This window comes from Argiope bruennichi, chromosome X2 (assembly GCF_947563725.1).
Source record: "Argiope bruennichi chromosome X2, qqArgBrue1.1, whole genome shotgun sequence".
NCBI classification, from domain to species: Eukaryota; Metazoa; Arthropoda; class Arachnida; order Araneae; family Araneidae; genus Argiope; species Argiope bruennichi.
In genome coordinates, this window is record NC_079163.1 from 72,648,089 (window position 1) to 72,666,564 (window position 18,476).

General features: G+C 28.1%; 1 protein-coding gene across 3 annotated transcripts in view; it reads left to right on the forward strand.

Moving 5' to 3' along the window:
* Positions 1-18,476, forward strand: part of LOC129960503 (cell adhesion molecule 2-like) — a 307,448-nt gene that overhangs the window by 206,856 nt on the left and 82,116 nt on the right. For all 3 annotated transcript variants that reach the window (XM_056073974.1, XM_056073976.1, XM_056073975.1), the window contains one exon: positions 17,480-17,694. In XM_056073974.1, the coding sequence (XP_055929949.1) occupies positions 17,480-17,694 (215 nt within the window). The remainder of the gene's footprint in view (positions 1-17,479; positions 17,695-18,476) is intronic.

Consider the following 18,476-nt stretch of genomic DNA (forward strand, 5'->3'; position numbering starts at 1 on the left):
GTCTCCATTTTATAATGAACAATTAGAAATTAATCAGATTAGTTCAAAGAATCATGCAAATATTACTACTTTATCGAGACACAGAAACACAACACTCCTGTTTTCACAGACTATCTGTGAATAACAGATGAAATACATTATATATCAAAATAAATAGTTTTCTAAGTTATGATTATTAAAAGCCCTTCGTTTAAATATCACAATGGTTCCTAAAATCATTATGTACTAAGTAAAGAAGGATCCAATCTTTGAATATATTTTCTACTTAGAAAGAAAACGGATTAAATCAAATGTAAAATAAATTATTTGTAAGGATTTGGAAGAAACATCAAATAAATCTTTTCAATCCCCTTTAATTTTTCCTCCTAATTGTCGCATAGTAAAATAAAATATTAGAATCTATGGCCTATAGTCCAAAGATTATCAGTAGCCTTAATCTCCTCAGTGTAGTACCCTGAGCAATTGAAAAATTTTACATGGTTATGTTCCAATTTTAGCCAAAATAAAACATTTCAGCAGGATATCACAATATTTAGTTACACATCCAAACTGGAAAAAGAAAGCCATTCCGTAAAAATATGGCGGTAACGAATTAGAAACATTTGTTCGCTCAAAAGTAAATAACTTAGGCTGAAGAAGTGTTCAGTCAAAAGCAAATTAATGGCGAATCTTGAAAAAGTTAAAAAAGAAAAATCATATTGTGTGTGTGTGTGTGTGTGTGTGTGTGTGTGTGTGTGTGTGTGTGTGTGTGTGTGTGTGTGTGTGTGTAAAGACACGATAGCCCGAAACAATTCATCGATTATGAATTTATGATTTAAAAAATCAAACTACTAAATGTTAAAATTATTTTTAAAAAAACAGAAACATGTAGTATTAATCTTGGCGACAAATTAACAATGCAGGCAAAACCTTGAAAATATCAACAATATTTATATTGACAGCATCCTCAATATCTGGCCACGCAATACATTATCTATCTATCATCACTTTCACTTCCTTAACATACACCTTCTTAGTAATTATGTTTTATATGTTTATTCACAACAATTTAATTGAAACTTTCCGGTTGGTAAAACACTATACTCTTTATAGGTGTCCAATGCACAGGAAGCTGAAACTAGGCTTCTCATATTATTTAATATTCTCTTAGACAATTATTTTTATTTTTACTGATAAAAATTCTTTCAGTGTGTAATCTGAATTATCAAACTAAAAGAAGAATATTCAAAAAATTAAGAAAACTTTATCCTGAAAGAAGTGAAGAAAAATTAACATTTTTATCCACTTTCGTCGAATACAAAGTAATTGTGTTAGTTTCACTTGAAAACCGATTAGAAGAAATTTATGACAGAGTTTAAATTCGAAACTCAATCTTTTCAGAAGGAAAAAAAATCGGTACTCTCTCTCTTCAATAAGCAGACAGATGGCCGAAGTACAATCCTAAGCGAAATATAACTTTTCTCAAATGATGAAATATCCAATGAATGATAAGTTTTAGTTCTCAGTCGCAGTTGCGAGTCTTACACACACACACACATATATATAACGATCCTACAAAATAAATAGAATTGCAGATATTAGTTGAAAGATTTCAAAATTCTTGCAGTAATTATATACATAGCTTTATTTATCATGAAGTAAGTATATTGTTTCAATTACGACTTAACTTCAAATCGCCGACTACTAACCCATGTTTTATATTTATGATTAGAGAGCAATTTCTTTTATAAATAGAGTTTCGTAACAAATGAAATAAAATGAGACAATCATTTTATGAAAGACTCTATTAGAAATCTGAACTCAATGCGAACAACTTCTAACAAATCCCATTATGAGTAAACTCGTTTAAAAGCGAAATCTGAGCCGTCTGGAAGCTTAGATCAGATCTCAAGAACAGCAGATATATTGGAAAAACTTTTTCACGTTGATTCTTTAGATTCTTGATAGAGTAGATATAATTCAAAGCTAAGGACTATGATCTGATAACAGCAACAAATCTCCCATAAGAAAGTTTTTTTTTTAAAAAAAAAGAAGTTCTATTTCTCCAGAACACGAATGAAAGTTTCTTGACGCATCTCACTAGCTAAAACTATCAGATTATTTTGATCAGAGAATAGGTACAGAATATTTACAGAGAGGTAAATTTGTTTGTCAGCTATTTCATTTTAAATAGAATGAAAGAATTATGAATAAGTGTTTTTTTGGTGCAGTAGATTTAAACAAGTGCTCATAATAACATAAATTATTCTTTCATAAACATTTGACTTTCAGCCACCTCTCACAATAATACGTAAAAACAAATTTTCATCATAATTAAGATTTGAAAATCATACTAAATAAATTCCATAATTACAGATACATCAGCTCTGATGTGCAACAAATTATTATCAATACATTAAATTAAATAAATTTTCAGGAAGTAGATTTTTAGAAATTAGTAAATAATTATTGGGTAAGTGCACGATGCACTGATACCTCGTTCAAGGAACTGCTTCCCGATGACGTTCTATTGAATTTTTGTTCAAATTCAAATAAACTATTTATTTTAGTCTTGCAATTAAATTTTGTAAGCTTATTTTTAGTGTGATTTCATTACCATTTTAGCATATGATTATAATTGTTGTTTCAAAACATTTATTATTATTAAAATATTTTATATTTCCATTATTATTAATTTCAAAAAATAGTGATGTATCAGGATAGAAGTAAAATAGTTTAAGTAAAAGACTTAATAAAGATGCTTTATTGTAAAATAAATTTTTGCATTCTATTCATTTTTAAAATTAATACATGATAAAAACAGTTTAAGATGTGTTTCAGTATTCTTATGTCACTATTATCACAAAAGTATTCTTATCACTGATTAAAGTATTAATAATTTTATACTTCGGAAGTAATGTGACAATCTATGTTTTTCAATAGTCTAAAAATTTTTGGTCACTATAAAATTTAAGATAATATGCTTTTTTGCAATTTATAAGAAATGCATTTATTGGTGTGTTCTCTGTATGTTTATTCATACTATTCAACTATTTGTGTACAGTTTTACATTTACTTGTAAAAAAAAAAACACTGGGAATCTTTATTTAATTTTTTAATTTTGTCTTTATTGCCAAAATACAATTTAACCAAATACTCTACATACCGTTCCTTTTTCATATGATTTCCTAGAAAATTATAATTATAACTGAATAATTAATAACAAGTCGTTTCATATAAAAAGGTTCATCTGAAAAACTGATATTTTCAATAAGGGAAAAAATTAAATTTTAAAACTTAAAACTTAAAGATCTAAATTGTATGCAAAAACTCAAAAGGAATTGATCTTCATTTTTCATTTAAAATACCTTAAAATTTTTTTAAATTTTTATAAAACACAAAAAATATTTGACTAAGGAAACAAGGAACTTTCAAAGCTTAGCTGCACTAATTTTATTATATAGAAATAAAAAAAAAAAAATTAACATATTTTAAATATATAAAACTTTTTCATTGAACTGAGAAATTATAAATTGATGGTTGAAAAACATTTTCTGAAATAATATTTTTAACTCAAGGTATCTGAAAACTAATCAAAATTTATTTCATAATAATTTTCCAGTTTTCTTACTACTTTACTATTAACTCTCCTTTCCTTAAACTCTCATTCTTAAAGAGATTTATCTGGTTAATGTTGTCGCCGTTGTAAAGCTAATGTTATTCTATGCTTTACCTCAAATTTGGCTGTGAACAATATCGCTTTTAACTTCAGCTTACTGCATTGAGCTGTAAACTTCTCTAAATATAGAATTAAAATCCTTCCCCGATGAAAGATTTCTCATGCTCATCAAAACTTGTGAAAACTTTCATGGAAAGGCGCATGATTCTTTTCCGAACATAACTACTGAGATTAAAAATGAGGAAAAATCCATTTTTATTGACGGCAGAGAAGCATCAAATAAAGAAAACAAATTATTTTTGGCTAATGTGCTTAGACAAGTCGAACTAAAAAAGGATTCTATAAAAAAAGATAAAAACTCGATTGAATCATGGATAAAAGGAAGCGCCAAAGTAAGTTAAGAAGGAAAAAAAAAAAAGAACATCTACTTTAGGAAGGTAAAAATAACAAAAAAAGACCTCAACATTGGTCAACAGGGATGAAGAAAATAAGGAAGAGATACGCTTTAACGGAGATTAGACGGGGGAAAAAAAACTTTCAGCAAGTGCAAGTGTGTACGGAAGCGTAAAGATAGAAAAAATATTACCGTTTATTAATTTTGTATGGTTGCAAGAACGTTAGAATGCAGGACAGATTTAGGAGTTAGAACAATAGGAGATCAAATCTATAAAAGGAATTTTATTAAGTTGCCTTCAAAAGAAAATGCTAAAATTTGTATTTATCTGCAAAAAATAAAAATTGCAGATAAATTCATTGTCGAAACATAAAAATCAAAATCTTAAATTTTCACATTAATTAAAAGGTATAATATTTCAATCAGTGATTATTCAAATTTATAGTATGGAGAGGATGCAAGAGGTCTTATGATACTTATTTAAATAGTGCTAAATACAATTCTAATGTAATTTGGTATGATATGGTTTACCCAAATTATTTTTAAACTCTAGAAATCGATAATTCTGAATAATGGAGCTATATTGATGTTATAAATTATTTAGCTTCATGAAAATCTTCCTTATCCTATAAGAGCAAGAAATATTACAAGGAATAATCCCAATGACTTATGACAACCAATCGAACCGCATGTTTTCCATGAAGGAATTAAATACATAAAAGCAATTTTATCACCTTTAATTTTCGAATTGATTATTCAAAACTGGCCTCTAACTTTATACCTCAAATGTAAGAGAATAAGCAGTGAATGAGTGCGTGTAGAAAATTTAACACCGACATTTCGCGTTTAAATAAAAAGCTGTAAATCTCAGAGGAAACCTTTAAGTAACGAAGCTGCAGATATTAGAAAAGGCTATAAAATGTGCTATAAAACGAAACTACAACTTAATTAAGTCAAGAGTAAACTTGAAGTAAATGATTTGATGAAATATGTTAAATTTAAGAAACGTGCGTTTGAAGTAAAAAAAAAAAAAATAATAATAATAAATAAAATAAAATTTCGAGCCTTCATTTCTAAAGAACTTTATCATGCATTCTCTTAAAATATATTTTATGTAATTGAATAATTTAACTCACACAAAACTAATTAAGTGATATGCGTTGATCTTCCGTTTACCACTATAAAACGCAAAGTGATTTATATTTCTTGAATTTTTGTAAGTATGGTTTCAATATTTTTCCTAAGAAAAATGTTTATTTACCTAGTATTTCAATTTATTAATGTTGAAATGAGCACAGTAAATCTCTTAAAGTTATGATACATTTTACTTATAAAGAAATATTATTTTCTAAAATGTACTTTTCTAGTATATTTGCAATTTTCCTTTGCCCTTCCTATGGATTTTAAAGCACTTAAACAAAGAAGAATATTATTAATTTGTCTATTGAATCTAATAGTAATGTTTGAAGTTTATATTGCACATTTATACAAATGGAATAAAACAAATAGTATTTTTCAATTGTAATCACGAATAGAATGTAATCTACTCTCACAAAATCAGACAGAAATGATAATTCCGGGATTTGCTTGTCGTTATTCTAGAAGATGTAATTCGAACAAAGCTTGGAAAAGTTCATTATTATTATATACATTTTTCGAAACTTTCAATACTTAACGGGCGCAATAATAGCTGTTGATGTTATCGAACAATATTTCCTGATAGCCACTACATTTCCTTGTGCCATAAAAATATTTATATATAATGAATAATGTTTGAACATAAAATATTCTCAAAATATAATGTGTGATAAAATATTGCATGCAGAAATAAACACTGGATTATTTCTAGAAATAAAATGTATCAAATTTCGCTGAAATTTTGGATTCTTATCAAAATTCGTTATTTAAATTTTATTTAATTACTTAAATCGATGTTTTAATTTCCATTTTTATGTAAATATATGGATTTACTTGACTATTTCTAGTCACAGTGAATTATATTGATATTGAGATACTTTTTGATTCTGTTTTTAAAAAAAAAAATATTTTAGCCATTTTTTTTTTTTTGATTATCCTTAATGTTTATATTCCATATTTCTCGTAACAATGGTAAATATGAAGCAACATTAGGAAAAATAAATTCAAACTAAATATTTGCATTTTCTTTTTCCATTACTATTCAAACAAGACACCCAATCGTTTATTTCGATTTCGTGTATTTTATTTTTTATATATTTTTGAAAAAAAGTATTTTTATTTAATGTTGACAAATTATAGTATTCTATGATTTTAAATAAAATTTCTTTAGCTTTGAAGCGAAAAGATAATCGTGTATAGAAACGTTTCAAAAATACTTTGATTAGTTATATTTCTTAATTCTTCTAATATTTGGAGAAAAAAAAAATTATTATACACTTTGCATTCTAAATTGATGTTTATTCTGCTCTTGAATAAACAAAAAATTATAAACATTCGTCTTATTTTACTTTTAAAGGTGTGCATTATGTTTTAATGTTTTATCGTCTGCATAACCTTGGGGACATAACCTGCATAAGTGTGGGGACAATCTTACATTTGTATTTTAATTATTGCTTTTCTTAAGGGATTTAATTCAATTAACCCACATAAGGGAGAAATATTTATGTAAAAACACTCGTTCTATGTCACTTAATAGCCATATTTCTGTGTTGACATAGTTTAATAAGTTATTATTTATAGAGTAATATTATTTAAAAATAAATTGATAATTATTTATGAAACAAAACAAAACACACGCGTCTGTCTCTCTGTTACAAGAATTCCTTGGAAGCGTTGATCAGTAGTGACAAAACTTGTACATTTCTTCTCTCCCCCAATTTTAAGTGAACTGTTTTAGTTTTCAGTTTTCAAAAGCAAATATATTTTTTAATACCGAATCGAATAAAATAACAGGTAATTCGTCACTTGAAATGGAGTATAAAATAATTTATAAACCATCTTCTATAACTTAAACTTTTCATATACTATTAAATACTACATCGTTTGAACTAACATTTATAAAATTTTAATATGTGATTTAGATCATTAATTTTTATTCATTCTATAAAAATATGAATCCGAGGGCAAGGGAAGAAAAGAAAAAACGCGAGAGAATTCCAATTTTTTACCTTTTTCTCGATTTTTTATTTTTACATATTTCGTTTATTAATTTCACTTGTAAATGAAATTCACCTCCTGTTATAATGTGACAAGAAACTGGAATGCAATATTTGAGAAATGGCATCTGTAAATTTCGTTTGCTGTTCTGTAAATTTTGTTTATGTTACATACCATATTAACAAAGTGTAATTCCAAACTAAACTCTCTTTTCCTAATTCGTTTTTCGAAAACCAACTTACGTCTAGGAAGAAAAAAAAGTTTTTATTAAGGGGTTTAATTTTTCAAAGTAAAAATTATCTAATCAAATTGCTATATTCATTAAAATTGAAACTCGTATACTAACTAATCTGATAAAATAAAACCTTTTTTTCCACTATAGTATTTACCGACGTAATTCTACCGCTTTATTATTTATTTTTTCATTCAAAAAGCAATTTACTTTGCTCAGAAATATGAATTTGAAATTTTTTTCATTCGGAATCTTTATTTTAAATTTTATTGATTTGGCTGAATGATTACTTTTAAAACCTAGACAAATCAAATAGGCTCTTTTGAAATAAAATATCATGATTTAAGTGAATTCTAAATAGCTACACATTTATTTGTAATCGCGTTGTTTTTCAATCTATTTCCGATAAAAGTGTTTTCAGTGCTAAATAAAGTAAACATTAAAACAAATAAAGCAAACTAAACAGTCAAGTCTTGAAATAAAATTAGGAAAAGCAGATTAATAGATAATTACAATAAATAAACGCTGAGTTTGACAAGTAGAATAATAACTAGTAAATTAATAAATCATAAAGGAAAAATATTAATAATAATCCATCGTGAAACGTAATCACAGATTCACTATTGAAAATTTTTCTATTTCAAGATTTTTCGTGAGGTTTTTTTTATTTTTCTACTCTATTCTTTTATTAATTCATTTAAAATTATTAAAAATATAATTTCATGCATTTTCTTTTATATCAGAGAAATTTAAGAATGTGTTGAGTTAAAATATCGAGAAACAAGAATACCTATTTTAACTCACGTTATGTTAAAACAAATGCAAGATTTTCATGAGTATAAAATTTGCTACTGTTTCTTGTTTTTTTAATACTTTCATTTTATTATCTAAACTTGCTAAAGTATACATAGATTTGACAATTATAAATAGCACAATTTTTAAAATAGTTTACAGATTTAAAGTTGAAATAAGCATATTTTCTTGTCTTTGCATATTTTGGATTTGTTTTTAAGACCTTTATCTTCTTCAAATGAGCTTAAAATCCGAGTTTACAAATAATCAGATTTATAATACCTCTTAATTTGTTTGAAATACTTGAAACTAAGCAAATGATAATACCATTTTATTTTGCTTCATACAGCTTTTGCAATATATTTAACCTAAATTCATAATAAATGTAATTCGCGTCTTTGAATAAATGATATTCAAATTTTTGTCAACTGAACTAAATATTTGTCAACAAAACTCTATGTCCCCTAAAAGACTTTAAAATATTTTTTTAGCAACAAAATCCACCATTAATTCAATTTAATTTGAAATGCGACTTGCTCTATAAAGCTGACATATTGCCTGTCGAGAAGGCGATAAAAGCAGCTAGTCGGAAACTTCATGCAGCTGACACCCAACCATGATCACATAACCTTCATTTGAAGACATCCTGTGCATGAATCCGAATGGGAATTTTATCAGTGAATGCAAGTGTGGGAAGAAATCGATCTCAGGACAAGTAGCGTGATGAGAAAGAAAAAAGAATAAAGATCGAGCAACAAAGTCCGTAGAAGAAATGGCCACACCCATGAGCAGCCGCTTCAATTCAAAGAATGCGAAACGAAAAGACGCTTCCTATTAATTCCAGAATTTCCCCCTGATTAATGGCAAAAGGAGAAGGAAAAGCCCACAGCAGTTAGGCTTTAATCGCAATTACTGATATCTGTCGAAAAGGATTGAGTTCAAGTTATCGACCGGGAGCAATTACACTTAAACACATTTCTGCTTTTGGAGTTGCCCATAAAACGCTACATGTTTCTTTAGTCCTCTTCTTTGACATGGAAAGCGGTCGTAATCCATGTCCATTAACACGTACATGACTTGCATCGCATTCTCCGAGAAAAATGCGAATCGTAAGTGGAATTTAATAGCCCTAGACTGCAATGATCGAAATATGACTTGGAACTTCCTTGAAGAAGGTCCGCGCGTATGTGTGTATAGGTAGAAGTAATAACAATAAAAGTGAAAAAAGTAAACGAGCAGAAATCGATGGTATACGTGACATGGAATAGGCGAACCTCGCTGCCAATGAATAATACAGGGGCAGAAGTCTGGCCCCTGCAAGGATGAATCGTGAAAACAAAAAATTCTCATTGGCCCACTTCCAAACCACAATGATTCATGTGCAGCGGGTTTATGGCAGCTATGATGGTCGTGGTGATGTATGGCGTCGGCAGGCATCAATCACAACGCCCGTTAAGAAGAAGAAATCGCCGATCACGTTAGAGCTATCTGCTGGCTTCTAATTGGTCAGCACATTTTCTATTATAGTATTTCACTTTTCAGGGCCGTTACGTGCTTTGGCAGGTAGGCTCACGCTGCTGAAGTGTGACGTCGCTCAGAGTATTTGGATTATTCCATTCTTTGTTTGAAGGGAAGGAACAGGTTCGGGCAGGGCGGAGTTAAAGCAAAAGAAGTTTATTCAAATACTTGCGTGAATTAAAGAAATGCAATGTCGAGAATACTAAATAAAGGGATTAATTTTAGTTTTTAAACATGGAATGAAAATCCGTGAGAGTTTATTGATTATAAATATAGTTCATTCTTGCATATTTTAAAATAAATTTATTAATTATCTTTTCATAAAACTGAACCACTTAGTGAATTTTTCACAAAATTGGTAAGAAGGGCGCTAGAAAAAGGCGGTGCGAAGTAATATTTTTAGGTTTTCAGTAAAAAAAGGAATATTAAACATTTTTAAATCAATTGTTATTTATTTGCTATATTTTACATAAATGTTCAACTCGAGTCATTTACGCTTAAGTAAGACTTACTTAAACCATATAGGAAAATGCAAAATACAACAGTTTAAGAGTGAAACAAATGAATAGAAATAAAGACCATATGAGAATTTTATTCAACAATTTTTACTTGCATTGCAAAATTCATGTAGATAATTAAGCCAAATCATACCTTCATCATAGAGCTATAGCTAGTAACTGGAAAAGCCTTCTTTGGTGTCATTTTTTATAATTTTGAATAATCAAAGGAAAATAAATACATCGTGACATTTCAATTCCTTATAAGTACTTCCCGAAAGATCGTAATTCATTGCAGGAAAGAAAATTTCTTAAAATGTTATGTTTATTTTTAATTTTATCCTTTATATATTATTTAAAGAAATTCATTCAATTACTAACGAGTTCATTGGAATTTTTGGAAAATAATCCCAATTCAAAATTTCCCTTTTTTTTCATTTTTGTCACTTTCAAGAAACAGGGTATTAAACTCTAAACTCATACATTGTGTAAAAGTTATGAAAAAATTTAAAAGCCTCAGACTGTCATTGATACGATACTCATTTCTATCATTAGTAAATGTTCGCTAAAATTGTGTTTTTCCAGTTGTAATTTTAACGAAAATTTACATATTTTTCTTCAGTGTAGAATTCATGCTAAAATATTTATGTGAAATTCCCTTGGTATATTAAATATTTGTTGTGTATATTGGCTCTTTTCTTTCCTTACAGGATTTTAAAATGGTTTTAGCATGCATTTTATAAGGATGCATTTATTGCTTCTTAAGACTTTAAGCTCTTAATAAGTAATTCAATTAAATATAGAATACATCCCTCTTTAAAGTTATTTATTTCTTTTGATCAAATATTTCATTTCTTATATAAGCTCTTACTGTTATCGAATGCTATTTTAACACCAAAATACTTTTAAAGGCAACTTTGTTCTCCATCAAACACTATTTCATTTAAAAGGGTTTCCTAAAAAAAAGAAAAGAAAAAAACCTTTCTTTACTATTTCCAACAACGCAAAGTAAAGAATGGAAAGTAATTGATATTCAGATAAGTAACTACAACAACTGTGCATCACAAACCCCATTGACAATGAAACAATATTTATTTAAAGATTGAAAATAGAAAAATGCAGTAAATATTAAATAATACTTTCTACTTCCTTGGCAGCTAAGCTACTAGCAAGTAGATTTGCTAACACATTTTTTTGTTACTTAGACTACACTAGACACTAATATTGTTCATTAAATATTTACAATGTTCTGATGTCTAAAAGAAAAAGAAATAACATTTATGCCACTTCCGTTTTCAGTCTTTCTTCTACTTTTTGGAGCATTAGTATTGCTAGAATATTTCTATAAAATCATAAAATTGATGTTAGATGATCCTTGTAACGTTCCCATTGTATCAATATTTAAATACCTTTGAATAATTAAAAATATAAATGCATATCAAAGGTTTCGGAGCACAAAACATATGAAATGAAAATCCTTCACTCCCACTCAGAAACAAAAATTTCTCCAAGAACAACCTCTTTCAGTGATTATAAAGAAAATCATATTAATAACGAATGGAAATTAGAGCTAATTCCGGACTTAACAAATAATGTTACTAATCTCCAAACTTTTAATTCAATGAACATCCTAGATCCCAACTAAATTCGTTAAAAAGAATGAGTTCTCAAATTGTGTTAGAATGGATCAATATTTAAAATCAAATCCCAAATTTCGTAAGAATAAATGTATTTCAAAAAGCAAACCGGGACTCAAAATCATTTGAAAAGGTTCTGCATTGAATGTTAGTCATGCACAAGATAATAAGAGCACTTTAAATTTGAAATTATTTGTCAAACCGCCAAACATTTCACGAAGCATATGTAAATGTGTTCTGCAAGCGAACTCTTAGCGACACTCTTAATTTTCCAGCTCAGCTACTAATATAGCGGATATGGTTGTTCGCAGGAAAGCATCTTTTGCCGTATAATCACTTTGCAACATCTAATAAGTACTAAATAAAGAAATTAAGTTTTCTACCTCACAGCGGCTCTCTTCGTGGAGGTGATCTTTGGGGGGATAATGTCATCCAGGAGCCAAGTCGTAAATTAATTCCTTCTTCGCGAAATGACTTCATGTAAGAGGAAGTAATAAAGAAGAGTGAAGAGGCTGTTTACATTGTTAAATTGTTTATGAAATAGTCTGAATAATCGATGATGGATCTTAAGCGTCACAATAGATTTAGGTATTTGCTGTGTTTTGTTTTGGAAGAATTTGTAACGATGTGAAATCTGCGCCAGATTGGGAATTGCTTTAGCTATAAATACAGATTGTTGTCGCATGTATGATTTCTCCTTGAATTTCTTTTCAGGTCTTCGAGTTTAGTAGAAGTTCCATTTATTAGTTTTCACAGATATATAATGCAACAATATCGTTGAAATCAGATTCAATGTTTAGTCGAGTGTAATTTGCCTGTGAGTGTCTTTTCACATTAATGATTTTCGTTGGATTACCTTTTCAGAATATGTAATTTTGCTATTTTAATGAGCTGCATTGATAATAAATTGATGTGAAAATATTTAAAGCTCAGAAATTTCTTAGCTAGTAAATTCTTCTATATTTCACTTGTAGAGTTCAAATTTTAGAATATACCTCTTATGCAGCATATAAAAACAAAGTATTAAGAACTGTCCCCAAGTTTTCAAATGATCACTAAGGTAATTCTTCCAATTCTGTTGATTCTGCTTATTTTCTGTCCTAAAGAATTTCAAAAATTTACTTTCGGCATTTACGGATATAATCATATAAGTATTCATTATAAAAAAATGTGCATTCGATTTCTTTAGGTAAAGATGACTCATTCATAGAATATCAATAGCAAGAAATCTTTTTATAGTCATTTCTTAATGATATTTACATTTTCGTTTTTATCAGAATCTTCATAATGATGCGAATATTGTATAACATGTAACATTAAACAATCTAAAAAATAGCAATTGCTGCAAAAAGAAAAAAAAATCATTTCGTGATGAAATATTGATTGCAAGGATCCAATTTTAGTGAACTGAATCATATGAGTAGGAGCATCTCAAAATTATAAGGAGAAGCAATGTTTTGAAATAGCAATTGAAGAAATGAAGTAATGCATTTGGAATCAGAATATTAATGTAATTACAACAAAAAAATGTTTCACAGAATTTTTTAAAACAATAGAGCCCCCCCCCCCCCAAATATCTAGTATCTTCAAGTATTTTGTATTAAATCAAATTCTGAATTATCTGTTATTAAGGTGTTCACAGTACAACTTTCAATTATCCTATCAGACATAATTTCGAACTTACGTTTGGAGAATGTTTGCCTGTAATTAAAACCAACTCTGATTTACTTGCTGTTTTAATTTTTGAATAGTCAAAAATTGATGACCATGGGCATACATCTTCGATTCAATACTCGGCTGATAACTGGTCAATTTATAACAGTCACTTGATTCTGTGTAATCCAAGCTCTTGTTGAGTAGGAGGTGCGAATCTACGTATTGCCAATTTTCCTTTCCTAAAATGTTTGGAAGTAGAAAGCTTTTTTTAAAAGGACATTTTGATAATTCCCAGAGCACTGTTGACCATTCAAGAAAGTAATATCCGTTATTTCATTGAAACAGAATGCTCCTCATATCATGACGACCTTGTTGTCGACTGAAGAACTTGTGAAGGCATACCTAAAGTATGCCTAATCATCGGGGTTATCTAAATTCAATTTGATTTCGTCCAATGCATGTATTTTCTAGCCCAAGGAACGCCTACCTTTCAGCATAAGTGTCCGATCTGCTGTAGTTTCAGCATAAGTGTCCGACGCATTCTGCGGTAGTTATGAAATTTGTTGTCTGTATGCGATGATGATCTCGAAGCGGGAAACGCTGAAGTCACCGCAACTTTTTTTTTTTTTGAAATCGCATTGTAATTTTTTTATAGAATTTCATAAAGTCCAGATCTGCTATGCTTTCTTTGTTAGCAATATCAGAAACTTTATCATATTGGGTCTTTGAACACAAAGTTTTAGCTATGTAAACTGCAGAGTATTGAACGTTGCGAAGCATTTTCTAGTTATTTGGAAATCGAAGAACGAACAGTGATTTATTTAGAAATAGTTATATCACATATACAGAGCTCAGAATATGCATTCTTTTTTGATAGGATAGTCATAAAAGAGAATCTTTTCATTCCCCATATATTTTGTAAATAGCTTAGTTTATTTATTTTTTTTAATAAAAATTCTATGATATAAGCAGGATATTCAGATATTATAATAAATTTATAATACGATTCTACGCGATAATTATTTTTTATCCGTGATTATTGTGCCACTTTTTTAACTGTTACTTAAAAATAAAATATCCACATACAATGCTGTAATGCATTGCATTGCGATTTATATATTTTTTCTGTCCCACTCAGGTTATATGTGAACATCTTCTCCCTATTTTTTAGATATTTTTTTTAATATCTTACGGGGGTTTTGCTATCACGGCGCAATTAAAACAGGTCTCTCTTTTTGTAAACATTTTCCATTTTGTATTCCATCTATAGAATCTTCAACAAGTAGAATTTCATAACATATATTCTTTGGATATTTCAAAATTCTGTGCAAGATTCTACAGCTTTTAGAACTATATTACTTCAAATCTGATCATTTCAGGTCTTCGTTAGAAATGCCATCGAAGGTGGTTGATAAAACTTCCATATGTTGCTTTTTTTATTATTGATTTAGAACTGTGGCGTTCAAATCTACTGCATAATTTATTTTCATTTTTCAGGAAATATTGTGGAACACAGATATTTTTTAACTCTCGGTTTATAACATATTCCAAAACTGTATTTCATTTTAACCACGCGCTTATTGCCTATATTGGACTTTAAAAAAAGGTACTATGGAAAATATCAATGCACTTTTATGAAATGGACTGACTTTTTAGCTTTATTTTGAAATTTTTTCATAGCTAAAGCATATAACTATATATTTAAAAATGAGCTATGATTATATATTTTAATATACCTATATATTTTTAAAATGTATGTAATTAAAAAAAAATATGATCTTTCTTTTCATAACTTTTCCCTCTCAAGCTGTTTATGAAAAATTGTCGCCATTATTATTGGTTTAATGTTCTTTCCAATAAAATTTCTGAATAATGAAAATTTTTCTTTTGCACTGCAGCACAAAATAGATAAGCCTGCGGATGAGAAAGAAAAACATTAATTCCAGTATACATTAATAATATAAATTTCTATATTATTATGTACAGAAGTGTCCTAGACTAGGAAAAAGATCGTTGCATATTCAGTCTTTAAAAAGTGCACGATATTTCATGTTTCAAAAAAATTTTAAGAACCAACTTTTAAATTAAGTATATTTGTTGTAAAGTGGTAAATTTAATCGAATACAAAACAATGCTTAATTGATCTGTTATTGGTTGTAAATATCACTCATACTTGAAATTTTGTATTAGTTGAAAAACCTTTTAGTTTTTGTGTGAAAGCTGTGGCATTTTAATCTCCATATGAAATATTCAGTAGTTATTTTAAATATACTCTTACAAAGCAAAAAATTTCAATTGCATGACTTTTTGTTTTTAATTAAAATATAGTTTATCTAGTGCAGAAAGAATTAATTTCTGAATTTCAGAAGGGGCAAATTCAAAAAAGATTTGGAAACATAAATTCTTCAAAATTTGGATCATTTTTATTATGATGAAATAAAGTATCAATAATAAATAATAGGTCCATCGTCTATTTTTAAAATATTCTTATAAATTATGATTTGTTGGTTGAATGGCTGTGTATCTGAAACTTCAATATTTATTGCCCTAAAGGTTTGAGTGTGGGTGTGATGAGTAGGCGAATTAATTATCATGATGAATTTGCGTTTGCAGATGCAATTTTTATTCTTGTTTGATAACTTTAAAACATTTCAAATTGAAATACATATTCCGACAGTAAAAGAGATTATCATAAATATCATTTTTTATAATTTGGAAATTAAACTAAGCCTTTCCGAGTAAAAAACTGACAAAGATGAAAGCAAGGAATATTAGAAAGCAATTGCAGTTTGTTATTTCCCAAAACCATCGATTTATGTAAACTAATTTTCAGCTAGGAAAACTATTTTTGTTCTCTAAACTTCTACATTTAACGCTTTTGTTTGATTTCTAGGGATAAAACTTTCATTTAGTACTTTTATTTAGTATTACTTTTATTTAGTACTTTTATTTAGTATTAAAGATATTCTAGAATAAAATTTTATTACGTTCTCAAGAATTCCCAAGCACTGATGAAAAAGATAATTATTTCAAAATGTTACCTCGAGTGAAACTTTTTTTTATTTCAACAAACATATTTATAAGCATTTTGATATAAACAACTGATTATTGAAAAATTTATGAACTACCATTTGATAAGTAAATAGTTTGCTTTACTGTCTGTGACTTAACGGAGGTTATGCTGCTCAAATGAGAATACTTATTCCTTAATATTATAGTTTTATCTATTTTATATATGAGGTGGGCGTTATCGCATTATCAATTTAAAATGCTCTGAACAGAAAACTTTTACTATCAGGTAAGGATTTATGGTAAAGATGTTTTCCTATCTTTAATTTCTTAAATGAAATGTCAGATTTCGGGAAATCACTGGTTGAATGATTGTTTTTTTTTTAATTTGGCTATAAGATGAAATATAGAAATGTATGTTAAATGCGTTTAGATGAAAAAATATTAACATTAAATTATAAAATGCTTTAGAATTTCATGATGAAAGTAATTGGCTACTTCTAGCTCTTTTGCTCCTGAATTAATTTTGATAAAATGTATTTTATGTACGGATGAAGATTGTAACAAGATTTTTGATTGTAAAGAAAGCTTTATATTGATTAATACAAATAGCATCTATTGTCTCAAAACATTTCAATTTTAATACCGAGAATAAAATTGTAATAATTCCATGAAATATGAGCTTGAATTTAATTTCTATAATTTACAGATATATAATCCTTAGTGAATAAATTCTCCCTGCATGATAAAAGATCAAGAAAATTTTATTTATTATTAAATATAAAATTCATCCTTGATGCATTCAATTTATTTAATCTACTAATGGATAAGTTAGAACCAAAACTTCAATGCGTATCTGTCTCGAATTCTCAGTAGCAAAGGATGTCATGTTACATAGAATGTAAAAAATGTGAAATGGTGCTATATTTATTACTTTTGTTTCGCTTTCAGCCTTGGTAATGACGAAGGCTTTCCGCATAGTCATGCTTGATGTTCCCTCACCGACCATATTAGGAGAATCTGTCGAATTGACATGTAGTTACGAACTGGATAACGAACAACTGTATTCTGTCAAATGGTATAAGAATGATGTCGAATTCTACCGTTACGTTCCAAATGACTGGCCACCCGGACAGTTTTTACCGCTTCCTGGAATAAGAGTGGACGTAAGTACAGAAATTTTGATTACTGTAAATCAGCAAAACAATTTGCCAAATTTATTCATATAATTTTTTATTGTACATTAAAATAAAATCTTTTAAATATTTTATTTTTAATTTACCCTCCAATATTTGTTGTAAATGAATTAGAAATCATAGATTTTCATATTTTCATAATTTTATAACGAGATATTAATGTACTAAAAGTATGCTTTTAAAATTGCGTCTGTTCAAGGAAAAAAATATAAGAATTTTTGCCATGGTATAACGTAAGCGTAAAGTTTAGTAAAACTTTGTTAGGCATTTTTATGTTTCGCGTTGATGCTATGATAAATAATTACAAAGCTCATCATTTAAAAAATATATTCCTTACGTCTTGAAATATTAAATGATGCTAGTTTTTCAGTGTATACTACTATTTGATAACATCAATTAATTAATTTTCTATTATTTCTTCGTGTTAGTAATCTTATAAAAATTCCAAATGAAACATTAGAAATTATTGAAGCATTCGGCTCAAAAATGAAATCTTCAGCAGAATATCAAATGAAATCCATGAAAATAAATGTTAAGCGAAACCCAGCCAAATTTGAATGCTAGAAGATATTGAAGCAAAAAACAAAGAGTAAAATTTAAAAATATAAAAACCAAAATAACGAATGAAATGAAAATAGAAAGCAAATAGGAATAAAGAAGAAAGGGAGTTTCAAAACATAAAAAAACACATGCAAAGCGATTGAGCAAAATGCTGATATTCAAGGAAAGCTGTGGAAATAACTTGTAAATCC